General features: G+C 49.4%; 1 protein-coding gene across 1 annotated transcript; it reads right to left on the reverse strand.

The window, feature by feature from the left end:
* Positions 1-1,972: 1,972 nt before the first annotated feature.
* Positions 1,973-20,736, reverse strand: LOC127478301 (tetraspanin-36-like). The gene is made up of 7 exons (XM_051803764.1): positions 20,599-20,736; positions 6,968-7,159; positions 6,311-6,385; positions 5,917-6,012; positions 5,155-5,307; positions 4,179-4,262; positions 1,973-3,388 (listed from the first exon to the last, which is right to left on the reverse strand). The coding sequence occupies exons 1-7, from the start codon at positions 20,656-20,658 to the stop codon at positions 3,302-3,304; spliced, it is 747 nt and encodes a 248-aa protein (XP_051659724.1). The 5' UTR covers positions 20,659-20,736; the 3' UTR covers positions 1,973-3,301.
* Between the last annotated feature and the right edge of the window lie 7,006 nt (positions 20,737-27,742).

Here is a 27,742-nt window from a genome sequence, read left to right on the forward strand (position 1 = left end):
TGGGAGCTCTGAGAGGAGCAGGGAAGGGAGGCGGGATCGCGGAGGGAAGCAGAGAAGGGAAACGGGAAGGGAGGCGGGTGGTCTGAGGGCAGCCGGGAGGGAAGGCGGGATCGCTGGAGGGGAACAGGGAAGGGAAGGCGGGATCGCTGGAGGGGAACGGGGAAGGGAAGGCGGGATCGCTGAGGGGAGCAGGGAAGGGAGCGGGATGGCTGAGGGGAGCAGGGAAGAGAAGGCGGGATCGCTGAGGGGAGCAGGGAAGGGAAGGCGGGATCGCTGAGGGGAGCAGGGCAGGGAAGGCGGGATCGCTGAGGGGAGCAGGGCAGGGAAGGCAGGATCGCTGAGGGGAGCAGGGAAGGGAAGGCAGGATCGCTGGAGGGGAGCAGGAAAGGGAGCGGGATGGCTGAGGGGAGCAGGGCAGGGAAGGCAGGATCGCTGAGGGGAGCAGGGAAGGGAAGGCGGGATCGCTGAGGGGAGCAGGGAAGGGAAGGCGGGATCGCTGAGGGGAGCAGGGAAGGGAGCGGGATGGCTGAGGGGAGCAGGGAAGGGAGCGGGATGGCTGAGGGGAGCAGGGAAGGGAAGGCAGGATCGCTGAGGGGAGCAGGGCAGGGAAGGCAGGATCGCTGAGGGGAGCAGGGCAGGGAAGGCAGGATCGCTGAGGGGAGCAGGGAAGGGAGCGGGATGGCTGAGGGGAGCAGGGAAGGGAAGGCGGGATCGCTGAGGGGAGCAGGGAAGGGAAGGCGGGATGGCTGAGGGGAGCAGGGAAGGGAAGGCGGGATCGCTGAGGGGAGCAGGGAAGGGAAGGCGGGATGGCTGAGGGGAGCAGGGAAGGGAAGGCGGGATCGCTGAGGGGAGCAGGGAAGGGAGCGGGATGGCTGAGGGGAGCAGGGAAGGGAAGGCAGGATCGCTGAGGGGAGCAGGGAAGGGAGCGGGATCGCTGAGGGGAGCAGGGAAGGGAAGGCGGGATCCCTGAGGGGAGCAGGGAAGGGAGCGGGATGGCTGAGGGGAACAGGGAAGGGAAGGCGGGATCGCTGAGGGGAACAGGGAAGGGAAGGCGGGATCTCTGAGGGGAGCAGGGAAGGGAAGGCAGGATCGCTGAGGGGAGCAGGGAAGGGAAGGCGGGATCGCTGAGGGGAGCAGGGAAGAGAAGGCGGGATCTCAGGGGAGCAGGGAAGAGAAGGCGGGATCGCTGAGGGGAGCAGGGAAGAGAAGGCGGGATGGCTGAGGGGAGCAGGGAAGGGAAGGCGGGATGGCTGAGAGGAGCAGAGAAGAGAAGGCGGGATCTCAGGGGAGCAGGGAAGGGAAGGCGGGATCGCTGAGGGGAGCAGGGAAGGGAAGGCGGGATCGCTGAGGGGAGTAGGGAAGGGAGCGGGATCTCTGAGGGGAGCAGGGAAGGGAAGGTGGGATCGCTGAGGGGAGCAGGGAAGGGAGCGGGATGGCTGAGGGGAACAGGGAAGGGAAGTCGGGATCGCTGAGGGGAACAGGGAAGGGAGGCGGGATCTCTGAGGGGAGCAGGGAAGGGAGCGGGATGGCTGAGGGGAGCACGGAAGGGAGGCGGGATCGCTGAGGGGAGCAGGGAAGGGAGCGGGATCTCTGAGGGGAACAGGGAAGGGAAGGCGGGATCGCTGAGGGGAGCAGGGAAGGGAAGGCGGGATCCCTGAGCGGAACAGGGAAGGGAAGGCGGGATGGCTGAGAGGAGCAGAGAAGAGAAGGCGGGATCTCAGGGGAGCAAGGAAGGGAAGGCGGGATCGCTGAGGGGAGCAGGGAAGGGAAGGCGGGATCGCTGAGGGGAGCAGGGAAGGGAAGGTGGGATCGCTGGAGGGGAACGGGGAAGGGAAGGCGGGATCGCTGAGAGGAGCAGGGAAGGGAGGCGCCGTGGCTGAGGCAGCCGTGAGGGGCGCCCGCTCCTGTTGCACCCCAGAGACCTTCTCCCCCCGCCAGGAACCAACAAAAACCCGCCACGTTTTTTACTTGATTACACGAATTCAGTTTATTTCGGCATTCAACAGAAGAGAGAGCCTTCAATAACAATTAAGTCAGTTTTCAACATATACATGGTCTGTTTCCCATAGAACAACGTCACCCGTTGCTTTTTTTCTTTCTCGGGGTAGGGATGGAGATAACAGCTTAGACTTACCCCGAACTAATTTTTTCTAATTAGCTACAAAGATAAAGGTTTATTGGTAAGGACAGGCTGCTTATCTCTCCTAGAGGAAAAAAAAAGGCAAAAATTGTGTTGCTTTTCCACAATTCCCTGATACAGAACAGATGGTAATTCCCGCCCTCCCCAAATCCTGAAGAGCTGATAAACAGCTTAACATAGAAACAAGTTAAAGAACTAAAGCAAGGACCATGTTAAATCCACGCAGTGACCGCATCCAGCGGAGTTAAGGAAAAAGGAAAATGTGCGAATGCAGAGCTACAGCAGGTTATTGAAACTGCTCTGTAAAATAATGCATCTTTTAAACATTTTCTAGTGGAGAAAGGTGGTCAAAGCTTCCATGGGACAGTGAAAGCAGCACTAACCCCTCCAGTGGTCCCATCTACACAACCACGTGGAGACAACATGTCCTGTGACTCCCATCTTCCATGCTGGATTCATCCCCTAACTCTGGCAACTCCCACATTAAATGGACTGACACTGTCTGTCTTTGTGTAGGCAAACCATAACAGCATCAGTAAAAGGAGGTAAAAATTTTTTTTAATGTCAATAATTAAGAAATAGATAAAAAATAAGGCAAACAGAGATGTTCTGAGCCCAGAGGCTCAAAACACACATCCCCTCCTAACCTGGGGTTGTTCACATTTGATAGCTGCTTCAAGAAACAACCCAAATGTCTGTTCTAGACTTTAAACACAGGGTTGTTTTGCACTAACAGCCTCTGCAGTAAACAGCATTACAACAAATGACCGTAAGAAAGAGGGGGGGAAAAAACAAAAACAAACTGCACGACTGTACAGATATAGAGAAAACACATTACAAATCCCCATGTCTATGAAGCATATTTAAGCCTGGCGTTCTAAAGTTTCTTTTGCTGTTTAAACATCGCCAGGGGAATGATCTGAGGTTTGTGCAGATAACTGAAACCCCTCCTGCAGTCTCCACCAGTCTAGTGATTAAAATGTAAAGTTTCTGCTGCACGTTTCTGTTTTCAGGGCAGAGGGAAGAAGGGCAGAAGTACGTTTCTTTCTGGAGTCTGTAACACCATCTGGTGCTATCTGAAGTCACAAATCCAAGCTGCGGTATGGTCACGAGTCTATTTTGTCATCAGGAAGCAAAAGAAAAATTGATCTTTGCCGTTTATTAAGCAAACACCCCTGAGTAAAGAGGCTGGTATCCACTTTCTTCTTTCTTGCAAGTCAGCACACAGACACTCAGCATGCCAAAGAACTGGAAAGAGAGAGTGCCCAAGAGATTTAGTGCTGTGTTTGTTCTTTCGGTCACCACACTCAACACCTGTATATGAGAGGACTCCATCGTACTGAAAAAACACTTAGAAATACATCTACAGAAAGCAGCATTTTTGCATATCAATTTCCAGTAACAGTTCCAGCTCAACATTTTCCTCCCTGGTTTCCCCCATTAATTTATACATCCACATTAATTCCTAGTTATCTTTCAGTGAAAGCCTGGGGTTATTCTGGACTTAAAAAGTGAGTTCTGCAAAGTATTTAAGCATGCATTTGGACAAGGGCATGGAGTGACAGCACAACGAGGAATGGCTTCCCACTGCCAGAGGGCAGGGTTAGATGGGATATTGGGAAGGAATTCCTGGCTATGAGGGTGGTGAGGCCCTGGCACAGTTGTGTTGTGCTGCCCTGTCCCTGGAAGTGTTGAAGGCCAGGTTGGACGGGGCTTGGAGCAACCAAGTGGAAGGTGTCCTTGACCATGGCAGGGGATGGAACTGAAGATCTTTAAGATCTTCGACCCAAACCATTCTATGATACTACGATGAAATGGATTCTCCATTGACCTGCCATCCCAAATCCCCTACTATCTTTTTGGATCCCTCCCCTCATTGTTAGGCAGACGGAATGGAGACAATTGGAAACACAAGTGAGGAACAGAGTCTTACTTCAGAGCCAGAAAAAAGGCTGACGGGACATGGCAGAAGAAAAAGCCCCAAGATCAAAGGGCAGGCAGTACTGTTTTCCATGAGGGAGGAGACAGAAACATTTACCTTTACAATGGCGAACCCCAGGATCACGAGCATGGCATAGCTGATAACGCTCTGCAGCCCAGACTCCAGCTCCTCTGCACAGCCCTGCCAGGAAAGAGAGAGGTGAAAACCTATTAAATGATGTTAATTCATCTGGACTTTTTTCTTTCTTCTCCTCCCCAACCCCTTAAAGGAAGCAAGGCCTGCCTAATCAACCACTGCAGACCTGAGGGACTCTGTTCTTGTCTTCCAGACCTGATGGCCTGAGGAGAAGCACTGACAAATTGCAATCCACTGACATTTGCTGCTTCCCAATCTCCTCTAGCTCAGGTCACTTAAGGAAGTGCCCAAAATGCAAAAACAGGAAGAGCAGGAATGGTATCGATAAAACTCAACCTAGGGGCTTTTCTCCAGACTGAAAAACCTGCTATGGAGTTCATGGAGATCATCCTGTTCCAACCCCCTGCCGTGGGCAGGGACACCTTCCACTATTCCAGGTTGCTCCAAGCCCCATCCAACCTGGCCTTGGACACTCCCAGGGCTGGGGCAGCCACAGCTTCCCTGGACAAACCTGTACCAGTGTTTCACCACCCTCATTGTAAAAAACTTCATCCTTATATCTAACCTAAATTGATCCTCTTTTAGTTTAAAACAATCACCCCTTGTCCTATCACAACAGGCCCTGCTAAAATGTTTGGTCTCATCTTCTTTACAGGTATTCTCTAGGCATGGGAAGAGGCTCCAAGGTCTCCCTGGAGCCTTCTCTTCTCCAGGCTGAACACCCCCTGCTCTCCCAGCCTGCCTCCACCATGGAAGTGCTCCAGCCCTTGGAGCATCTTCATCCTCCAGATTCAGCATGGTCAATCCTACACGAGTCTCCTCCCCTGGCCCACATAGCTGTGGGCATATCCCTAAAGCGTGATGTGCTTTCCTCCGTGGTTCCTGCTGGCTGAGAGTGATCATGGCCCAGCAGTGACCCCGAGCCCCTCATCCTCACCCGAGTGTTGAGCTCCTGTGGCTGATCCAGATGCCCTGTGCAGTTCTTCACATCCTGCTGGCAGCAGCTCAGAGGGACACTGTTGTTCCCAGTGGAATTAAACCACTGTGTGGTCGTCCAGTCACTGTAGTTCTTCACCCCACAGCAGTGAAGCTGCCAAATACAGGGCAGATACAGGGATGTATGAATATATGTATTACATTTATTCATATTGATTATATATATATATATATATATATATGAAGGTTCATGTTGAGTTAAGCCTCTCTTAGGCATAGTGGACCAGAGGTGCCCTTCGTATGCAGCAGATTTACAAGCAGCAGTGCTTCAGGAAAACAATCACAAATACAATAAATCAACCTCCTTTCATACATCATTACATCCTTCATGGTTTACTCTTTGTGAAAGCTCCAATATGAAAGCGACAAGTTGCAGGACAGAGTCTTCCGTCACCTTTCTGTTTTGTGGGGCAGTGTTCTCAGCAGCAGTTACTCATTTGTACTGCTTATTCGGTCTGATCCAAATGCCACTCTGTCAACACAATCATTCACCACGTGAACTTCACACTAGGAGCCTGAAAACATCACCTCTGCGAAGCGGGGAGCACCCTCAGCTGCCTTGGAGAACCAGATGCTAAACAGAGAGCCGAGTTCCAGGATACCACCACAGACATCTCCCCTCCTTTTCCAGCCTAAATTCCTTCTTTAGGACCCAACTGTTCTTTTCCGAATAACTCCCAGGACAATTTAAATACTTTCTTACCTGTTCCTGCAAGTAATCCACAACTGTAGACTCTGGGTTTTTCCCATCATACTGCTCAAAGACCGAGCGCATCGTGCCTTGCACGTCAGTTTTTACCTATTTAAAGAAAGAAAAAAATATGCAGATGGTTTTTACATGAGCCATAAGAGTTTTATCTGGTGGAAAATGCAAAAGATCTTTGTCCCGACAAAAACAAATACCAAGCTATGTGGATAAAATTCAGGTAACACTGAACCAGAATCATATTTTGTCTCCCCTGCTGGTTCCACTTGCTCTGCAGGTTGCAGGATAGGAGATGAAGCACCAGAAAACTGGATATATTAAAAATGATCCAACAATGCAAGAGCTTTTCTTTACTTTTAGGTTGAGAGAGAGATGCTAATTCTTTGCTTACCTTTTCCCTGTAAACAAATCCCAGGACAAAAGCGGATACCTCTGCAATAAAGATAACCAGGATAATGGCCAAGAACTGCAAATACAAGAGAGAGACTGTAAGGAAGAATTCCACAGCATTTGAATTCAACTGCACATTACACTTCACATTAATTTATAGCAGTAAGTTATTGTTATCTGTTGTGGCCTCCACAACCAAAGTAGTTTACAGAAAATGATTTAGAACAGAAGAAGCTGTTGCTGCCCTATCCCTGGAAGTGTCCAGGGCCAGGTTGGACGGGGCTCGGAGCAACCTGGTCTAGTGGAAGGTGTCCCTGCCCATGGCAGGAGGGGTGGAACAGCATATTTAAGGTCCCTTCCAACCCAAACCTTCTCAAAACTCAGTGCTTTCCAGACTCCTCTTCATCAGAGGCAGAGCCATGAGACTGTCCACGGCAGGGGACATTGGTGTCACTAATAATTCAGGATGGGCCTCACTCACCATCAGTCAGTGTGTCACAGCAGTACACAACTCACGCAAACGAGCAGTGCTTCAGCGGTGTACGTCCTAATAACGTTTCACTTTCTGTTTCGTGTGTCCCAAGGTTTAGCCTAGCACCTCCCACACCGTGCAGCAGCGTGAAGAAGAAGAAGACACTCAAGAACGTGCAACACTCACCAGCCCCAGACCAACTCGAGACTCCCGGAACGTGGCGCAGCAGCCGATGAGCCCAATGACAAACATCACCACAGCCACGCAGATGATGATCACGGCGGGCAGCACGGCATACTTGTCCTGCAGGAAGTTGTCATAGCTCTTGTAGGTGTTAATGACGTACGCCCCAACATAGCTCAGACCCGCTGCTGCCGCCTGAAACGCAAGGGAAGAAAGTTATTAGCTGTTTTTTTGTTAGGCCTCTGCCCAGGAAAGTAAACACGCGTCGTTCTGTAATAGTGCAATTAATATTGCAACTCTAGAAGTAGTGACTACAGCGTGCAAAGAAGAAGGAAAAAAAATGCTGTGTCTGAAACTACTAACCAAACTAGCTACCCATTCAAACTTGAACACAGAGAAGACAAAATTCACTGGATCGCTCCTCTACTTAATAAGGCACCTCTTTAGCCGAGCTGAAATGCTGGAGTCTATCAACACGTATCAGACAGTGTTTCTGCAGAAGGCCAAGCTCAAACTACCTACCCAAGTGCGGCAAAGGTCCCTCACTCAGCACCCTTTTGGGCGAATGAATCCACAGGAGACAGACTTTGTCCAGGCAGAGCTCTCTTGTAACTTTATTACTCCATTTTTATACAGAATGAGGGGCTGAGCTATCAAAGCCAGGCCAGGTGTTACTTATCTGCACACATTCCACACAGACACTCCGGTGGCTGCCTTCAGCCACAAAGAACAATCATACTTCAAGCAGCTTTCCAGCTTGACCTTGCGATTCTTTTCACACATACACTAATCTTAGCTCTGGCTCACTCAGGACCACAATATTTTTGCTTTAATATTTTCCTCTTCTTCTTCTATCATCCAGGTGGCTGGTGTTGCCTTGGTTAGCTGCTACTACACTCAAGGTCACCCACCCTATGCTGCATTTGCAGGAATCAACTTACAGGATCACAGAATCATTTTGGTTGGAAAAGCCTTCCAAGACCATCGAGTCCAACCTGTGCCCGATCCCCACCTTGTCACCCAGCCCCACTGAGTGCCACGTCCAGGCGTCCCTTGGACACCTTCAGGGGGATGTGTTGTGGATTTGGGGCTTTTTTTTTTTCCCCCTGAGAAAAATTCATCCTTCTCACTCTGTCAACAGCATTAACCACTAAGGCAAACCACTGGTCTCAGCAAAACATGGTCCCTCCTTTTCCTGCAGGAAACAGATTTCTGCAGCTTCTAAATTAATCTCTCCCTCAGAAGGATGTTTTGCTGATTGAGGCCAATGCACACCAGTGACACCCTGGAGACTGAAGACTTTTATCCACAGTAGAGGCCTGGAAATAACACTGAAAGACTCAGCCATGCCCTGCCAAACCTCGTCAATGGCATAAAAAAACCTCTCAAGAGTTAGGAAAGCTCATCTACTCTCTATAATCCTGCAGCACAAGTAAAATGAAGCACCATCCATATTCACATTCTGGAAATTTGAGGGAAACCAGTCTGTTTTCAACAGGCCACAGCACGATTTCATCATCTAGCTCTGGAACAGTTCATTACTTCCCCAGCACTGTACCTTTTAATTAAATCAAACACTCCTCATGCTGGAGCTAGGACTAATTCCCTTACCTTATTTAGCTCTTTCCCCTCCAGCCTAGTCTCTTGCCTGCCCTTCAATTAATGCCAAATGCAGGAACATCCTTTGTTTCAGACAGTCCATCCCACACTGTCGCATTCCTGGGCGATGCCTGTACCTCAGAATTACTGGGATCATATGCACCAAGTGGTGAAAACAGGATCAAACTAACCCTTAGAGACATTTAGGACATGCCATGCAAGATCCTGCTGTGCTGGGGCTCATGCAGCAGGTCATCTACAAAGAATATCAGGAAAAGGAATAGGATCACCAGTTCTCAGGGGGTTTTTGTTTTTCTTCTCCACATGCACTGGGTTTTCAAGTGGTGCTAATGATTAAAAGCAGTTCCTAAAATTTCCTCTCATTGAGGAAAATCTTTCTCATTTCCCTGTCTGCAGGTGTAGAGCAACCCAGGCTTCTTCCTCCCACCCCTTTTCAGGGATGCAGGGAAAGGGTGAGACCACTTTACCTCAAAAGGCACCGCTGCCTTCTCACTTCACCAGAGGAGCGAGGTGTCCAGGAGGAGCAGCCTCAGCTTCTCCTCCTCCAACACTGTGTTCCTGAACTCAAAAGTGGCAGCAGCACTAAAGTTGGGGCTGGGGACACAGCACCTCCATCCTGCTTGGCCTTAAATTCCACAAAAAGAGCAAAGTATATCCTGTATTTCTGGCCTGAAAGGCTGGATGCACATCCACCTATTCTCTGTTCTGAATTAGCACCGTCTGGGCAAGGACAGCCACAGAGAAGGAAGCAAAGTTGCTTCTCCGGGCAACCTGTGCCAGGGCTTCACCAGCCTCACAGACAACAATTCTTTCCCAATATCCCATCTAACCCTGCCCTCTGGCAGTGGGAAGTCATTCCCTGTGTCCTGTCCCTCCATCCCTTGTCCCAAGTCCCTCTCCAGCTCTCCTGGAGCCCCTTTAGGCACTGGAAGGGGCTCTCAGGTTTCCCTGGATCCTTCTCTTCTCCAGGTGAACCCCCCCAGCTCTCCCAGCCTGGCTCCAGAGCAGAGGGGCTCCAGCCCTGGGAGCATCTCCGTGGCCTCCTCTGGACTCTCTCCAGCAGCTTCACATCCTGGGCCCCAGAGCTCCTCCACCATGATCACAGACACAACATGGAGATGCTTCCAGCCACTGTGCTTGTACCCGAAAATCACAGGAAAGGCAGCAAAGACTGAACAGCTGCGGTACAAAATGGCATAAACAATGTCTTTGGCAAGTAAATCAGTCATCTGCATTTGGGAGCAATGTCATGTCAAAAGGTGCACAACTAAACTGCCTTGTGACTTAGTGAATGTGTAAACGTTAAAGTGTTCATCTTCAGAGAATGGACAGCCCTGTTCTTCTGCAAACCTCTGGTCCCGGCCTCCACAAGTAGTTTTGTACTTATAAAGACAGTTTCCTCCATAATTTAATCTTCCTACAGGGTGTCTGACAGAAAATAATCCCCCAATATTTCCATTATCCATCTGCAGTCGATTTAGACAACAGACACATTCTTCATCTCTCACTCATACTACTCCCCATTTTCTACCCATTTCCAGCGTGCTCAACACGCAGTGCAAAGGAAGCAGCACAGGAAATGCTAAACAGACCAACTGCGGGAAACTAAGAAAAACCGTGTTGCAAGTGAAGGGCTACCACAAATTAAAAAAAAAACCAACAGATTGTGAAGCCAATTCACAGAAGTCCCCTAAAGCCAGGACTAGCAAAGCTCCACGACAGCAATCAAACATCATGGGGTCCAGCGTTGAGTTCAAGGACATCAAATATAAAGCACTTTCACAGCAGGTTTTTATTGCAGTACTCAGGACTGCCTGGTTTCTGTCCAGAGACAAAACACAGCCAGCAAGAGGTCTATTTTGCTTTCCAAACTTCTGCTTCCAAGCAGAAAAAGGAAATGGGCTCAGGTAAAACCAGAAGACTTTGGGTAAAGATCTGACTTACAGCAAGCTGCCATTTTGCCCCACAAACTGAGGTGCAGCCACGACTTCACCTATGGTTTTTAATTCAAAGTGAAGAACTCTGAAGAGCAGGGTCACTCAGGAGTGGAAGGTATCGCCAATAATGATCTGTTCCCTGACTTATTTTTGCAGATGAGTCCCACAGACAAACTTTGAAAGCAAAGATGAAAAATACATCGGAATGTAAGTCAGAACTCTCTCCTCAAGCCTTCCCAGTACTTAAGGCAGGTTAAAAATCTGGTGGAGGGTTTTTTCACCTCAACATCACAAAACCTTCAGCCCAATCCTAGATCTAAGAGGAAGCTTCTTTACAAGAGAAGTACAACAAGAAATGTCCATTGTGCTGCTGAAGGTAGACCTTGACTGAAAATTGTTAAGCATCTGCCCAGGAAAGTACACCAGAATAAACAGGTTTCTGTTGGATCTCAAGGAAAAAAAAAACCAAACCAAAACAATCTCACAAAAACAAAGGCCAGTTTGAGCAGCTACTTTTGAGGAGGAAGAGATCAAATACCTCCTCCTTCATGATTAGTCAAACACATTTTCAAACAAAATTATGTCCAAGGTTGCCATGATTACTCCAAGAAATTCACACTAGAAATTGTTATTGCTCTTCACAATTGTTGTTACTGTCCTGCTCGGAGGCTGTGTTCCAGAGGAGTTCAGTGCAGAGTAGGATCACACAGTGCAGGGGTGAGGCTCAGCCCAGGGCAGCCAAGGAGTGACGCAGGGCGGGTGTGGGAGAACCAGTTCCCCTGGTCCACCAACGGCCAGCAGGACACCCAGACCTGACCCCTTCCTCCCCAGACTGCCCCAGCTGACTCGTCAGGGAGCCTGGAAATGCTGCTGGTGCTTGGTTACAATGCTGGTGACTCCCCTGAGACAAGATGAAGAGAGGGGGCGAGTGGAAATTTTGCAAGAAGGCCCCTTTCCACAGCTGAGCAGCAAAGCTGCTGCCCCCCCTGCTGCCTCACCCACCACAGCTCCCACCCTTCAGCGACCTAATGCCAGAATTGCTGATACTCCACGCTCCTGAGAGAAAGCAGAGAAACTATTTCGGTGTGAAAAACGGACTCCTTGGGGCTGAGTGAAAAGAAAGTAAAGCTGTAATGACCACATTTTCCCAGGCTGGTGTTTCGGCAGGACTTGGGCTGGCCACTCTGACTTCACACACCTTTTCCATACTCAACCCAGCCAGCACACACAGGTATATATACAACAGCCACCTGATGCACAAACAGCCCCGAGAATATTCAATCTCCCCCACAAAACAGAATGGGACAGGATGGTTATGAGAAGTCTGGGCTGTCTCACTGACACAGAACAGGACAGCCATTGGAAAATAGTAGATTTTATATATTTTTAAAGTACAACAAGACTTTTACTTTGTGTTCCACTGTTTTTGCATGCTGATGACCATAAGCACCTGCCTTTCTACAGACTTATGGCCATGCAAATACTTTGCAACACCTTATCACTGTCACAACCATAGAAGGGGCCCCTTAAAATTCCCTCTGAAATAGAAGAAATATTTAGATATATTTAGATATAAAATTTGCATCTCTCAGTCAGGCAGAACAGATACTTTTCCACTTTCCCTTATTTGTTTTAATAAGCCAAACGTATGTGATGGTTGAGAACAGAGGTTTGTGTTTGTTTGCAGCTATCAGCACAGGTCTCTTTGTCCCCTGCCAAACCCAAATAAAATAAAGCAAAGGGGCCAAACTACTAACCATGAAACTAAAATGCAGTGTCTGTTGGTTGGAGGTTTTGTGGGGTTTTTTTAAAGGTTTCTCCCACCATCTTCCTATTTCAGAGTGTTGATTCTACAACTTGGTCTGCTATTGTGGACCAGCATAAGACTTCTTTTTTAAAAGACTAGTCAGTTAAAAATGCAGAGTAACAAAGCTGTAAGGGTAAAAGGAGAAGCTTAAGAACGGCGTAAATTCCAAATTCACCCTGTGTGTCCAGCAAGATGCAGCCTCTACACAGTAAAAAACTGAGGCCGTGAGACTCTCCCCCAGACATCAAACGGGACTTTCCCAGGGCCAGCACTAATGTCAGCCCCAGCGCAAGACTCGGGCTGTTTTGACTTTGTCACATGTCATTAACTTTTTACAGGCAAAACCAGACAAGATAAATACTACTATTTATCCTGAAACAGCAATACCAGTTGCCTTCTGCCGCAGACTACTACACATACATACTGGGAGAGCTTACGAATATCCACAAAAACCCTTTCCAAACCACTCCCTTCTAATTCTTCACTCCACAGTCAGCTCATGGAGGTGTTTGAGGTAATTTTAAGGCTTGAAAACTGCTTTTTTCAGCAGTGTCTTTGCATAGCAGTGATTTGAGTACGGGCACCTCATCCAATGCAACATCTGATGCTGATGTTTTGCATTCCCATCCAACACCTACGATGCTATCACCTTTTCACAGCAGTTTTTATGTGCCACAGGACAGAATGGGATATCATCTCCAATTATTAGTTTGCCAAGTGTTTCCCTCTACTGTGCTGCTCCCATGCCTACCATATCAAGAACTGAATACCAGCAACACTGGTCTCAGTTACAGCTCCCCATCCCCTCCTTATTGCAGAAGACACTCCATATCCTTGGGTTTGGGGTTCTCTTTCTGTGTACAAAAAGCGTTTTTTATTTACCTTGACAGGTAAATCCTCCGCTCCAAAGGATTTGTACATTTCCTCCATAAATAATGCATTTTATTACCCAACAGCCAGGTTGCATGACAAGGGGGATTACTTTCTGGCTCCCTTGCTGCTTTGTTGTGCTACAAGATTTATTCTCCCCATTCACCACCAGATTTTCAAGTCCTCCCTGGCTGCTGCACTACTCCATTCCCACGGAGGCAACAGGTTTTCTACTGACTGACTTCAGGGGAACACAAAGGTACTGGGCACTCCTGAGAAAACCTTGCTCACTTCAACCACTTCACAGCTCCTGTTTGAAACTCCTCTTAGCCCATACAGACCATGCAGCTCCCCAGGCCTGGAGGTCTCCGTTGGCCCGAAACAAAGCTGTTTTCTCCCCAGCAATTAGGTCAACCCCAGCTCAGCACTGCCCGTTCCACTGGCACAGATTCCTCTCCCTTCTCCCGTTCCGGATTTAACGCTCCGCCAGCTGGAATGCACCTCCTGGCCTCAGCTACCATTTCCTACCCTGCTCATGGTATTCATTTCTCCGAATGATCAATCAGCTATTGCCATACTTGTGTTCTCTGGCCTCACCCAGGACAGCGTGTGACCCTCCCTCCACCTGCACAAGGCAGGCTCTGCAGTGTGTCCATCAGACACTGCCCAGGAGGGGATGGACCCACCCCTGCTGCAGCTCCTGGTCACACACCCCTCATGGACACTGCTTGACAGGCAGGACATGCACCAGTGCAGGGCAAGCTCACAGAAGAGCTGGAGTGGCAGAGACCACTGGTGATCAACTGGTCCAAGCCCCTGCTCCAGCAGGGCCATCCAGAGCTGGTTGCTGAGGACCAGGTCCAGATGGCTTCTGGCTATCTCCAAGGATGGAGACTCCACCACCTTTCAGGGCAGCCTGTGTCCCCTGCTCAGGTCACCCTCACAAAGGAAAAGGGTTTGCTGATGTCCAGAGGGGTCCTCCCACACTCCAGTTTGTGCCCACTGCCTCTGGTCCTGTCATTGGGCATCAGAGAGAAGAGCTGAAACAGCATCATCTGGGCAAGGACAGCCGTGGAGGAAAGCTTCTCTGGGCAACCTGTGCCAGGACCTCCCCACCCTCACAGACAGCAATTCCTTACCAATAGCCCATTTAACTCTGTTCTCTGGCAGTGGGAAGCCATTCCCCCTTGTCCTGTCCCTCCATCCCTTGTCCCAGGTCCCTCTCCAGCTCTCCTGGAGCCCCTTTAGGCTCTGGAAGGGGCTCTCAGGTCTCCCTGGAGCCTTCTCTTCTACGGGTGAACCCCCCCAGCTCTTCCAGCCTGTCTCCAGAGCAGAGGGGCTCCAGCCCTCGGAGCATCTCCGTGGCCTCCTCTAGACCTGCTCCAGCAGCTCCATGTTCTTGAGATGTTGGACCCCAAGGCTGGAGGCAGGATGGGGTCTCACGGTAGTACACACACTTGCTGTGTTCCCTCAGACCCTCGAGTTGTGAAAACACTGATTCACAAAACAATAAAAAATACTGCACTTGGCAAGTTGGCTTTGGATTGGAGCAAAGAGCACCAAAGCTACAAGCCCCTCCCAAGCCACCCTCAATCTCCAGCAGCACCAAGAGCCCCGGGAGAGACCTCCCACTGATCCTGCACCAGTCCTTACCCATCAGTTAAAACCTTCAAACCACGGTCTCCTCACATGACGTACAGAGGTGGGACATAACCAAGGCAACTGTTCTGAGACACAAAGCCACGGGAGACTCTTCAAAGCATGTTATACCTAAATATTCATCATATGGGACATGTTTCAGCCTTTCTTCAAAACTCACCCCGGGGCTGCTCCGTGGGTATGGTGGGAAGTGCTTGCTTTTCCCTTCTCTTCCTCAAATGAAAACAATGAGCAGCAGTCAAAATGTCCTGACAACCTGTATCTCCCTTTGCAGGAGAAAAAAACCTCCAAACCTAACCCAACATTTACTTGCAGGTTTTATATGCTGCAAACTCACACACTCAAGAGTGGACTTTGGGTTTAATGAGCTTGTTTGCAAGTTATATTAAATAAATGTTCTCCTTAAGAGTTGTCCTAGCACATCTTCCTCTGTTCCCCAAGCCTAATTTCAGGGTTATTTTCCCATCCCTAAAAGCCAGCATGTACCCTACAAAGCATAAAGGGTGGGATGTCCTCATGGAGACACTGAACACCACTACAAAGCAGGGAATCCTGCCCAAAATCCTCCAACTTCTAATGCTTAAATCCCTGCCTTGGGGTCAGGATGCTGCTGCTGATCACCATCATGGAGCATCACACACCTCTGAGGACAATAGGACCACGACAAGGAGAAAGCAGCACCACCCTTTTTACTTGTATTCTCCCAAAACACAGTGGGCACAAGCTTGCTGTAACTCCAGTGGAGCATGGATGGATTTATCAGCCAGTGCCAGGCTGGTTTGGATTTGAATAGCCTGTTTGGACACAGAACACCCTCTAGGTCAATATTTAACCCCAGAACCACCCTAGTTTCTCAACCAGCTGTTCCAGGCTCAGACACCAGATGACTAAACCAAAGGTGCACCTAAGTCACAGTGGAGCTAACCCTGAAGCCCTCGGAAACATCTAGGAGCCGGTGACAGGGAAGATGCCTCTAATCTACCCTGAAATAGTGCTTGTCATCCAGCCAGGAGGGAAGGGATGAGGACAGCAGGGCCATGTGGCTGCTGTGTGCCTCCTCCTGTAAGGAGAAGTGCAGGCTGGAATTCTCCTGATGCAAAGGGACCCTGCCAGCTCCATGGTAAAGCTTGACAGTGCTTTCAGGGAAAAGAAAGGAAGTACTCCGTTCATATAATCTGCAGCGGAGCTGCTTTCTGTTCCCCCTCAACAAAGTGTCCTCCAGCAGGTCATTCCACAGCCTCAGGGAGCACTGGGGACAGTCTCACTGAACTTATTCCTCAGAATCCACATCCCCATCCCGACATTTGCCCTGTCCTGACCACACGGCACCAGCTCCCCGTTTTCATTTTGTCCGTGAGGCCCCTATGTGCACAGCAAAGCAGATTTTCCTGGAAGTCAGTGTACTTCTGCTTCCTGATTTTGGGCAGAATAGTCTAAAACAAGGAGGAACTTTACCCTTTCAAGGCACACTCAAGAGGATCACCCCAAAGGGCCCAGACCCTGTAAGAAAGCCCTGACATCAGCCCTGTCCTGTGATCACTCTGGATCATGTGGCTGTTCTTCCACCACAGTTCAGCAACGAGATAGAAATCAGAATGGTTTGTGTTGTAAGGGACCTTAAAGATCACCCTGTTCTAATCACCAATGCTTTCCCCTTCCTACCCAATACTCCTTGAGCTGGGTCTAAACATCCCCGTCAGCCCTGGGGGACTCAGAAGCTCCATCAGAGGAGCAGAAATAAGGAATCTAAAGGGGAAACTTGGTCCTGAGCCCTTTCAGAAGCCAATGAACAAACCAGTTTCACTCACTGGATGTACTAAAAGGAAACAACCTCATCGCAGTTCTTGGTTAAGCAGCTTTTTCCACCACGGACGCTGCGCCCACAGCTCCCCCACCTCTCTGCCAGTATCACAGGGAGTGTTAAAACCCAGCAGAGCTGCCTGTCCCCCACTGTCAGGTACAGAAGGCAGCTCCAGGCAGGATTAAGGATTTGCCTAAGAACAGATGGAAGAAAGGTGAGAAACAGGTCACAGACACCCAAGACCTCTAATGACTCCTTGGAGAATACCCCCACCTCTAACAATGAAGGTGGAGATTATTGGTGCAATAATCTCCAACACAACCTCTTGCTTTTCACTACATTTTTCATCTCATTGAGGGATTAAACTTTCCCTTCCCCCTTTTTATTTTTTATTTTTTTTTCCTCTCTCTGATTGGGGCTTCAGAGCAAGCATTTCCAAACCACCCATCAATGGCATGAGTGATTTCAAAGCATTTTTGTTATGGGTAAGCTTAAGCCCCCCCCCCATTACTAAAAATTACTTAAAAGTGATACCACAGGAATGTTGTGATTGCTTGAGCAACCTGGTCTAGTGGAAGATGTTCCTACACATGGCAGGGGGGTGGAACTCGATGAGTTTAAGGTCCTTTCCAACCCAAACCATTCTGTGATTCTGTGATGCTACGGAGTCAAATCCCAGCCCAGAAATTGTAGTTCAGACCTCTTGGTGGCAAGGAGGCAAAACCCAGCTGTGTCTTCGAATGGCCTGTAATCAGCTCAAATGCAACCTAAGGATGTGTGGGTGTGGAGGGAGCTCAGGATGAGCTGGGAAACAAGAGTCTGGCTTCATTGCTCACAGGTGGAGAGAGCACACCCTGTACAGGATCCAGCTCCTGGGCTGCTTCTCCCTGGGGAGTCCTGCAAATTCTGCTCTCTCCCTGGTCCTGCTAAACCCACCCAGGCAATAACTTATCTTTACCTTCCTCCCTGCTGCTGGGCAAGTGAAGCAGGACTGGGAATGTGCCCACCCTTGGTTAAAAGTGAATGGGAAAGCCGGGCAAACAGGATTTTCACTGCAGGAACAGCTCATGTAGCCTTCTGGTGATGAATCATGGAATATCCTGAGTTGGAAGGGACCCAGAAGGATCATGGAAGTCCACATCCCAGTGCCCAGGACCTCCAGTGGATGCCAAACCCTCTGTGGAGGCAGAGAGGTCTGTTCAGTGACAATGAAGCTGAAGGTGAGCAGGGGCAGGTGCTGGGTTCAGCAGCACAGCTTTAGGGCTGAAGGAGGGAGGTTGAAGGAAAGCACCCTGGGATGGTGTTCAGTTCACATGATACAGAAATTTTGGACCATGAAGCTTTCCATCTGGTTTCCAGATTCCCAGCTTGTTTTCTTGGACCAGTAAGTGAACATCAGCATTTCACCTCTCTCCTTCAAAGAGCATCAACACATCCCACCCAGCCAAATCCCCTCAAAAGACATTGCCAAGAACACCTGAGTCTCCTCTGACCCTTCCTCTCCCTCTTTTAGCTAAACCAGCGTTGCCGCTCTTCACCTAGAGGAGATAAACACACACCGAAAACAACCATGCACTCGGGCCTAATTAGTAGGTGCTAAAAAGCGAAACTGGAGGTCGACAGAACTCCCACAGCTTGAAGCACCACAATGGCAACTGTGTAGTTAACAAACGTTTCAGTCAATGCCTTGTTTGGGGGTTAGGCTGGAGACACAGCCTCTTCACCAAGGGAATGACCTGCAAATAGGACGCTGAGCCTGGTGTAAGAGAGAAGTTGATTTTTTTCACCTCATTTAGGGAGCTTCTATTTGTCATTCTGGAAGATCTGACTTTCCTCACTCCCGCACAACGATAAAGATCAGAAAGCCAAAAGAGGATTTTTTGCCTTTTTAGGAGATTCCTAAGTAATAACTTTTGCCAAAGAACAAGAGCTGCACCAGCTGCTGAATACGCAGGTGGTGAATTATTTTCCATAATCACTTCCAAGCCGGGCAAGATCTGCAGCATACAATGCCTAGACATGAATTACTCCTTAGAGAAGGGCTCCAAGTTCTTTGCAAATCTTGTGTTTTGATAATCATCTGGCGCCTTGTACTTACAGAGCTCCAACTGCTAGAAATGTTCTGAAGGAGAATGAAAGAATCAGTCCCTCCCTCTCCACCCTCCTAAAACCTGAATTCCAGGTTCTGCTGTTCTGCTGCTGGAATGTGATTACCACATATAATGGTGGCAGCAGCATCTAAATGCCACAAGCTCTGGGGCTGCCTTGCTCTTCCTTGGATTAAAAAACAACCCACAGGGCTGGTCTGGGTCACCCCAAACTCAGATGCTACAGACATGCAGAAGGATAATTGTGATGGTATGGTCCAGGGATCCACATGACCTAATAGCTTCAATCATGATTTGAGAGTTCCCCTATAGCAGAAAAAAAAGTACCAGGGGCTTTCCTAGGAGGACATAAGGCTGTTGTTTCATTTTTAAGAAGACAAACAACAATGCTAACCTGAGTTTCACCTGAGTTGAAGCTCAGGGGCTTTCCACATACAACGAGTGGGATGCTCCAATGTTTCTCCGTGGCTATTAAAAAACCAAAAACCCACACCACAAAACAAATATATGTGGTGAGATCATGTTCCCTGACGTGCAGCAGTAAACAGCCTGCTATGCTTGTTCGTGTCAGTGGTACAAAAGTTACCTGGAGCACACAGAGCAATAAATGGTGCAGAGCGAGGCACAGGACCAAGGGACAAGCTCATGACAGCCAGCACCAAGTCCCATATTTACAAAACAGGGCACACCACACCCCACGAGACCTCACTCAGGGTTTCATTCAAGTAGTATTTCCTCTTTTGCCCTTTTCCCCCCCTTCTTTTCCATGTAGCTTCCCTGTCTGGGAATACTCCGGTTCTTCTCTTTAATTCTCTCTCTTTTTTTTTTTCTTTCCAAAAAGCCCTCTGCCTTCCCCGTTTCACCCAGAGCCAGGGGGTGCTGCCATGCTGAGCAACTCCCGATCCCTCGCTCCCAGGCTACCACTGGAAGCATCCTTGGCAAAACACCGTTTGGAAAACACTCCGGCGCTACACAGCGGATGCGAACCCCCAAACCACGGCACTGACACGCACACGAGGTTCAACAGGGGCCCTGCAGCAGCAGCACTCAAGTCCCCGGCTGACGGCGGCGGTGGTGCGGGGGCTTTCCCAAACTTCCCCACAGAGGGGAAAAGCCCAAGGCTGATAACCAGAAAAAAACCCCTATTTTTCTGGACAGGCACCCACCCCAAGCCCCGCTGTCGCTGTCACGAGGTGGCCGCGCCCGGTGCCGAGACCCCCCCTAAATTAGTGGGGATTAGGCTACAAAAGTACACAACTGCACCCTCGGTTTTTTAGCCCTGACTGTAAGTAATCATCGAGGATGTGATTCGGAAAGCTGTAACTGCGCCAGGAACACAGTCGGAACAAAGTTCCCAGCCATTTTCCTGCCCCAAAACGCTCCTCGCTCCAAACGTGGAGCGCAGCCCCTGCATAAATCCCATTGCCCCACACGGTTCCACTTGCTCCCGATCACAAAACGAGCTTGAAGACTGCTTTAATTAAAAACACCAGCAGAAAAACGACTACAATAAAAACATCTCACAAAGAAAAGAAAAAAAGAGAAAAAAACCCTCCGACACTACTAGTTCGTTTTGGGCTGTTTTTTTTTTTTTTTTTTTTTTTTTTTTTTTTTAGGAACTTCAACCTCTAAATTTTCCTGTTCTTTAAAAATATGTAAGAGGGGTTTCCTACGGAAAAGTACGAGTCACCTGCACACAGGTAAGCTAAACGCCCGGCTAACTCTGGAAACCCCGGGAACACGGACACGTCCCGCAGCGCCGTCTCCCTCTGCCAGAGCCGCCCCATCGCACCCCCCCGCCCGGGACACCCCCCGCATCACCCCCGCGGTACCCAGAAGGCGAGGCTGAGCAGCAGCAGCACGGTCTTGGAGGTGATGACTCCGCAGTCCATGTCGGGAGCAGGTCTGGGGCTGTGAGCGGCACCGGCCCTGGGTTCCCCGCGGGGCCGCCCCCAGCCCGTCCCACCGCCCGCCCCAGCCCTGCCCACCCACGGGACGCGTTTCCCCGTGGCCAACAGGGTACATTTCCAAGCAGGGGGTGGGGAGTGCCGGGAACAAATGTCAAAGCAAATTATTGTTGACTTTGGAGTGTTGTTGTCTTGTTTTGTTTGTTTGTTTGTTTGTTTAAACTTCTGCGACTTTTCAGCGTGGTTAAACTGAGCTTCGTGAAGCAGCGTGAAGGCTTCCATCAGATCTGCCTTCCTAGATAGCTAACCCACAGCGGAGTGTCTCCCTTCATCCAGCCCTTCCCAGCCTGTCTGGTTTGGCTCTGTTTGAAGCCCATCCTTTCAATCACATGCTCCAGGAACAGAGGGAATACATGGATAAGTGGTGGGCTTGGCAGCGCTGGGTTAACGACTGGACTCATGCCCTGGGCTGATCTCACAGCATGGGCAGCAGGGGAGGGCAGATTCTGCCCCTCTGCCCTCTTCAGGTGAGATCCCCCTGCAGAGCTGCCTCCAGCCCTGGGGAACAACAGCACAGGGACGTGGAGTTGCTGGAGAGAGTCCAGAGGAGGCCATGGAGATGCTCCAAGGGCTGGAGCCCCTCTGCTCTGGAGCCAGGCTGGGAGAGCTGGGGGGGTTCACCTGGAGAAGAGAAGGCTCCAGGGAGACCTGAGAGCCCCTTCCAGGGCCTAAAGGGGCTCCAGGAGAGCTGGAGAGGGACTTGGGACAAGGGATGAAGGGACAGCACAAGGGGGAATGGCCTCCCACTGCCAGAGGGCAGGGTTAGATGGAATATTGGTAATGAATTGCTGTCTGTGAGGGTGGGGAGGCCCTGGCACAGGTTGTCCAGAGAAGTTGTGGCTGCCCCTGGACCCCTGGGAGTGTCCAAGGCCAGGTTGGATGGGGCTTGGAGTAACCGGGGTTAGTAGAAGGTGACCCTGCCCTTGGCAGGGGGAACTGCATGAGCTTTAAGGTTTCTTCCAACCCAAACCGTTCTGGTATTCTGTCACTGTCCAGCACTGGTCTGGACACTCCACAGCACATCCCAGCCGCTGGAATGTGAGGCTGAATAGCCACAGGGAGAAGGATTTTAATTTAGCGACTGCAGAGGTCTGCAAACGTCACTTTTTTTTTTCTCATCAGCCAAGCCTTGTGCTTTTACAAACGAGCTGAAGGTGTAGGACTGGCAGCCAGGGGTTTGTTTTGCAGAGAAGACCTTTGTCAGTGTGAACCGAGCTGAACCCACCTCTCTGCTGGCCTGCAGGATGCCGTGATAACAAATTTCCTGTCATTGCCCCTTCCTGGCATAAATAGCTGAGAGCCAGTTTCTTTCGGGAGGAGACGAATTTTGGAGGGGATGTGCTGAAGCAGCTCTCCAGCAGGAAATCATGGAAATGGAGATTATGGACAGCCTCTGCCGGCAGCCCATGAATTTAAGCCACAGCTGATTCAAAAGGCACCAGAACAGCCCGTGTAGCTGCTGAAAACACAGAAATCCCCACACAGAAAATGGGGTAAAGCTGATCTCCAAAATTAAATTCCTTTAAGAGTAAAGATCAGCATAAAGTCAGACCTTGAGGACTGGCTGACATCTCCTCCTGTCTGCAAGCCTGTCTTTGCCATCATAATTTCCATTACAGCACTAAATATTAACAGAGTGTATAGTTGTGGAGTGTTTCTTAATTTAAAAAAACCCCAGCATTTTCACTTTTCCTGATGAGGTGTTGTTAATGAAGAAAAAAATCTTCTAGAAACCACTTATCTTCCTAGTTTTGTAGGAGTAATTGGTATTTTGGGGAAAATACTTCGAATGAAAATGAAAGGGCAAATTCTGAGGTTCGATTAAAAATGAAAGGGAATTAAAAAAACCAAACCAAAACAAAACAAAAAAAACCCCCAAAACCCCCTTGCCAAACCCCACCTTTCTTTAATATCCAAATAATGTTTCCACTTTTGTCACTTGTTAGTTCTCTATTTTAATTTAAAATAAAAGAGTGGCAGTTTCACAGTGAGAACGAAATGGTGCTCTTTATCAAAATGTTACCACCTGTATGCTGCCTGTTTCAGAACAAAGTGTTATTAAAATCAACCATGGCTGATATTTTATTAAAGCTGATCTAGAAAGAAACTTGCCAGAACAAGGATGTGCCCACAGACAGCCCTAGTTATGATATTCTGCACCATTCTCCACCAAATTAATATCAAGAGATTCCTGTTGAATGCGGGATTTTAAAACAGCAGTAAGCTGAAAGTTTCACAGTCAGCTTTGCAAAGATGGGAAATGGGGAAAAAAGGAAATTAAAACTTTCTAACCCAATAACAAAGGGATAGCCTCAAGGGAGGCTCTGTTTCCAGAGCTGCTGTCTGCCAAAGGATGTCTTGCCCTGGATAAATTGGTTGGGTTTGCTGGGTTTCAGTCTGAAATCGGTTTAGGAAACACGGTGGAAAAACAACAGGTTTCCCACTGATTTTTTTATTGCATATTTAGCAACATTTCCATTTATCCACCAGACATCAACGACGTAAACATAAAATTGCCTTCTGCACATATGACCACATATCTGAAAATATCTCTCTTTAGTGTTCTTCCTGCTGGACTAAACAACTTGTCAGCTCTGGTACTTTCCAGAACTCATTCTCTCCCATTACCTTTAACTTTTCTAGAAGTGCCTGAAAACATGGAGCGTGTTCCCCGAGGACTGCTAAAGAGGCCACCACAGCTCTCTGGCTTCTCTGGCACCACGGTGTTGCTGACTCACTCCCAGCTTGTGATCATCTATTTCTGCCATAGGAACCGCTTCCGAGTCTGCTGTTCCCCTTCCCCTTCTCCCCTTCTTCCTGCCTGAGCGGGTGACCTTGCTGGTGTCATGGAATCACAGAACCCTGGAATGCTTTGGATTGGAAAGGGCCATAAAGACCATCTCATTCCAACCCCCCTGTCATGGGCAGGGACACCTTCCACTAGCCCAGCTTGCTCCAAGCCCTGTCCAACCTGGCCTTGGACACTTCCAAGGATCCAGGGGCAGCCACAGCTTCTCTGGGCAACCTGTGCCAGGGCCTCTCCACCCTCACAGGGAAGAATTCCTTCCTAATATCCCATCTAACCCTGCCCTCTGGCAGTGGGAGGCCATTCCCCCTTGTCCTGTCACTTCCAGGCCCTTGTCCTTTCTGTGCCACATCCGATTTTTCAGCCCTTTCCTCCAAATCCTCAAGATCGTTGGTAAACTCCATCCCTATCCCAGTCCTAGCCCTCACTACTGCCACATGCTCTCTGAATATAAATTCCCTATTGTCTCCTCCAGGTTATTGCTGAAGTTTAAACCCACAAGGGGTGGATGCTCCAGCACAGGTGACACCAAACCATGGGTAGAGGATCCCGGCATGGGGATTGCTCTGGGAATGAAGCTGCTGTGGGGTGTTTTAAAAGCCTTATCATGTGATATTTACTGCCTCTTTCCCCACAAGGCCTGTTACCCCCTACAGAAGGAAATGACATTAACATGAAACCATTTGCCCTTGACAAATTTACGATGGCTGGTTTTCATCTCCGCATTTTCTTCTCCCTTCCTTACAAATGATTTCCCAGTTACATATTCCATGGTCCCTTTGATGTTGTTTATCAGGAACTGAAGTTAATTGGCTTGTAATTTCTAAGCCCTTCTTTTTTTTTTTCCCCTTTTTTCTTTTCTTTTTTAGTTCTTTAAATGGACTCTGTGTTCCCTCTTTCTCAGCCTGCCAGCACCTCGCCTCCTGCCCAAAACCTCTGCTGCAAACAGCTCTGAGATGGCTGGAAACACTTTTTTAAGTCCTCTGGGATAAAGCCCATCACACCAAGTTCATTTGAGAACCACCAGTTTATAAAACCTCGTTGTAATCTGTCCTTTCTTCCCTCTCCCATTGACTCTAACCCTTTATCCCTGCTTTCTGCTGTGCCAGCTGCTGATTGTGCCGGACGTTTTGGTGACTGGTGCTGCAATGGGGACAGAAAGTCAGCCTCCTGTGATTGGCATATGAGGATGATGCAGAGGCATCTTTATAGTACATGACCTTGTTTCTTGGAACCATTTCTGTTGAAAAGACTCACGTAAAAATAACAGGAAGGGAAACTTACAGTCGGCAGGGATAGCTTTCCAGCTAAAAACATCAAATAATCTCCTACTGACATCACAAAATTGGCAAACAGCGAAGTTTGTAAAACTCAAATACTTTCAGTTCCTCTTTAAACATTCCAGCTGGGTTACACATTAAGTTCTTGTCCCAGGCTTGAAAAAATGTGTTTCCCAGCAACTAATACTCACATGCTCTCATTTTTACCGTAGGGAAATCGTTCCTGCCCGGAGCTGAACCAGGAAGGGAAGGACTCTGCATGGCTCTCTGTCCCACACCAGCAAAGAGCCCACCACAGCAGCAGCATTCCCTGGAGCGCTCATGGGCAAGGATCTCCTTGCTGTGGCACGCCCACGGAGTTTTGATTTCTGCCACACCTCAGCACCGCGCTGCAGGTCATCCTGCACCGCCCCCCAGCCGTGCCGGCAGGGATTTGGTACCTGATGATCCACTCTGCTACACGGACCCTGATTTGCTGGGAGGGCAGTTTAGACCCCACCACTGGTCCCACCCACTCGGTGAGCTGGTGACTGAGAACAGCCAGGCAGGATGTAGGTGGTGAAACCCCAGAATGATACCTGGTGAGCTTTTCTGGGATATCCCCTTGTAGTTACAAGATACAGACAAAGCAACTCAAAGAGGGTTTGCTCTCCAGATCCCAGTGGCAGAAGAGATGTATGTCAGCACTTAACATGAGATGAGGCTCTGGGGCTGAATCCAGCACAGGACTGAAACCAGCAGCTCTACAGGACAGCAGTGCTGACAGCACTGGGTACCAGCAAGCCCTGTCAGGTGGAGAGAGTCTTCCCAGAGAAACCTGGAGCACGCAGGGAAGATAAGGAGAAGTTTGCTGAGGAGAGCTGAGGCAGATCAGCTCTTGGGGCAGGAAGGTAGGGAAGGACCACAGGCAGCTTTACAGAAATAAATGCAGTTTTAGTGGCTGGACCCGTTGAACTTTGTAAATCCACCCGTGGGGCAGCCCTGAGATTCCCTGTCCATGATCTCCTCATGCTGGGATTATTCACCCCTCCATCACACTGTTCCCTTTTTATGGTTACTCTCTGTTCTTTCAAGGCAGAGGGAAGGAAGGAAGGATAAAAGCATCTTCTCTACTTGCCCGTGGGTGTAGAGAGAGGAGAGCAGCTGATCCTCCCTCTCACCCCCTTCCACTGTGTGGATTTGGGGTATAAAAAGAACATTTTCCCGGTGGTGCCTGGCTCAGACGTGGTCGGAGAAGGACTCTGACCTTTGCACTTGTACATCTGGACCATAAAAACCCAGCACAACCCGTGCATGCAGCTGACACCACTGCCAGCCCGGGCCAAAGGAGACCTGTCCCACCAGCTGCTGCCTTTATTCACTCTGAAAGTCTGCAGAGCTCTTTTCAGCCTCCAACTCAAAATTATCAGCCCTCCTGTGAAGCTCAGAGTTGAATAAACATTAGGAATTACATGAATTTTATGTGCCAATGCTAGAAGTTTGCATTTTTCTGCCATTAAATTCCAAGGAGAGATACATGTGTGCAACAGAAACACGTGCTGTATCACAGACACCCCAATGAGTGCTGAGAGTGAACGGTGCTTGAAGCTGTTGAAGACATCTGTTGGACTCTTGGGCTGCGGAATTTTGTACCAGAATTAATTTAAATTAACCACAACAGTGAGAGAGACAAGGTGTGAGGCTGCTTTCTCAGGGGAAACTTCATGAGATGCACAAAAACTGCATTTATGTTGGGGGCTCCCAGAATCAGAAGCACATGCTGCTGCTGGAGCGAGTCCAGAGGAGGCCATGGAGATGCTCCGAGGGCTGAAGCCCCTCTGCTCTGGAGCCAGGCTGGGAGAGCTGAGGGGGTTCACCTGGAGAAGAGAAGGCTCCAGGGAGAGCTGAGAGCCCCTTCCAGGGCCTAAAGGGGCTCCAGGAGAGCTGGAGAGGGACTGGGGACAAGGGATGGAGGGACAGGACAAGGGGGAATGGCTTCCCACTGCCAGAGGGCAGGGTTAGATGGGATATTGGTAATGAATTGCTGTCTGTGAGGGTGGGGAGGCCCTGGCACAGGTTGCCCAGAGAAGCTGTGGCTGCCTCTGGATCCCTGGGAGTGTCCAAGGCCAGGTTGGACAGGGCTTGGAGCAAGCTGGGCTGGTGGAAGGTGTCCCTGCCCATGGCAGGGGGGTGGAACTGCATGAGCTTTAAGGTCTCTTCCAACCCAAACCATTCCAGGGTTCTATGAGTCGTGCCACAGCTGGGCCTCTGTGGCTCTGCACCAGGACACGGTGCCAGCTGGCAGGTATTTGCTGTGACTCACAGCTGAAGGAAAGGACTTACATTTGTAACTTGTATTTTTAAAGCATGTTAGTAAAAGTTCTGAGCTCTGCTACTCACGCAAAGCACGTCACTGGAGGCGTACTCCTGTGACTCTCTGCTCCTGTTCCTGACTCAGCCAGTCATGTGGATCTGAGCAAACAGCAAATCCTCCAAAAAAACCTCTCAGAATAAAAGTACCCAAAAGACCTAAAAAACAAGAGTCGTGGTTTCCCTGAGCAAGTACTTTGAAGACTGCCTGGAGGAAGGGTCAGAAGAAAGCATGGCTGGAGGAACCCGACATGAGGGAGTGTGACCAGTGAGGAAACCCCAGGGGAATTCAGAACCGGAGAGGAACTGGCAACTTCTGAGAGCCCCAGCATGGGAAGCCCAGGGCATGTGGGGCAGGAGGATGTTTGATCCTGCAGAAGGAAGGGGCCTTGGTGTGACCAAGCAGACACCACAATCCCACATCAAAGGAATAGGCAGCCACTGTAGGAAAAAAAATGTTTTTTATGAGGGGCGGGAAGGACTTTGGTTCCCTTAAATCAAGTTAATTTTTCTTCTAGAAGAAGTTAAAGGTTTCTTTTGTACAAAGAGTGAATTGTTCATTAGTTGATATCAA

Source organism: Manacus candei, unplaced genomic scaffold (genome assembly GCF_025592945.1).
Source record: "Manacus candei isolate 608988 ecotype Guabito, Panama unplaced genomic scaffold, ASM2559294v1 h1tg000059l, whole genome shotgun sequence".
Classification (NCBI taxonomy): Eukaryota; Metazoa; Chordata; class Aves; order Passeriformes; family Pipridae; genus Manacus; species Manacus candei.

Bases quoted from the DNA above. Each gene is read 5' to 3' on its own strand.
- LOC127478301 (XM_051803764.1), bottom strand. From the start codon at position 20,658: ATGGACTGCGGAGTCATCACCTCCAAGACCGTGCTGCTGCTGCTCAGC. The intron at 5,308-5,916 runs GTAAGAAAGTAT...TGTATTTGGCAG, and splicing joins TGGATTACTTGCAGGAACAG to CTTCACTGCTGTGGGGTGAA. The intron at 4,263-5,154 runs GTGAGGATGAGG...CTTTCCTGGCAG, and splicing joins CACAGGAGCTCAACACTCGG to GGCTGTGCAGAGGAGCTGGA.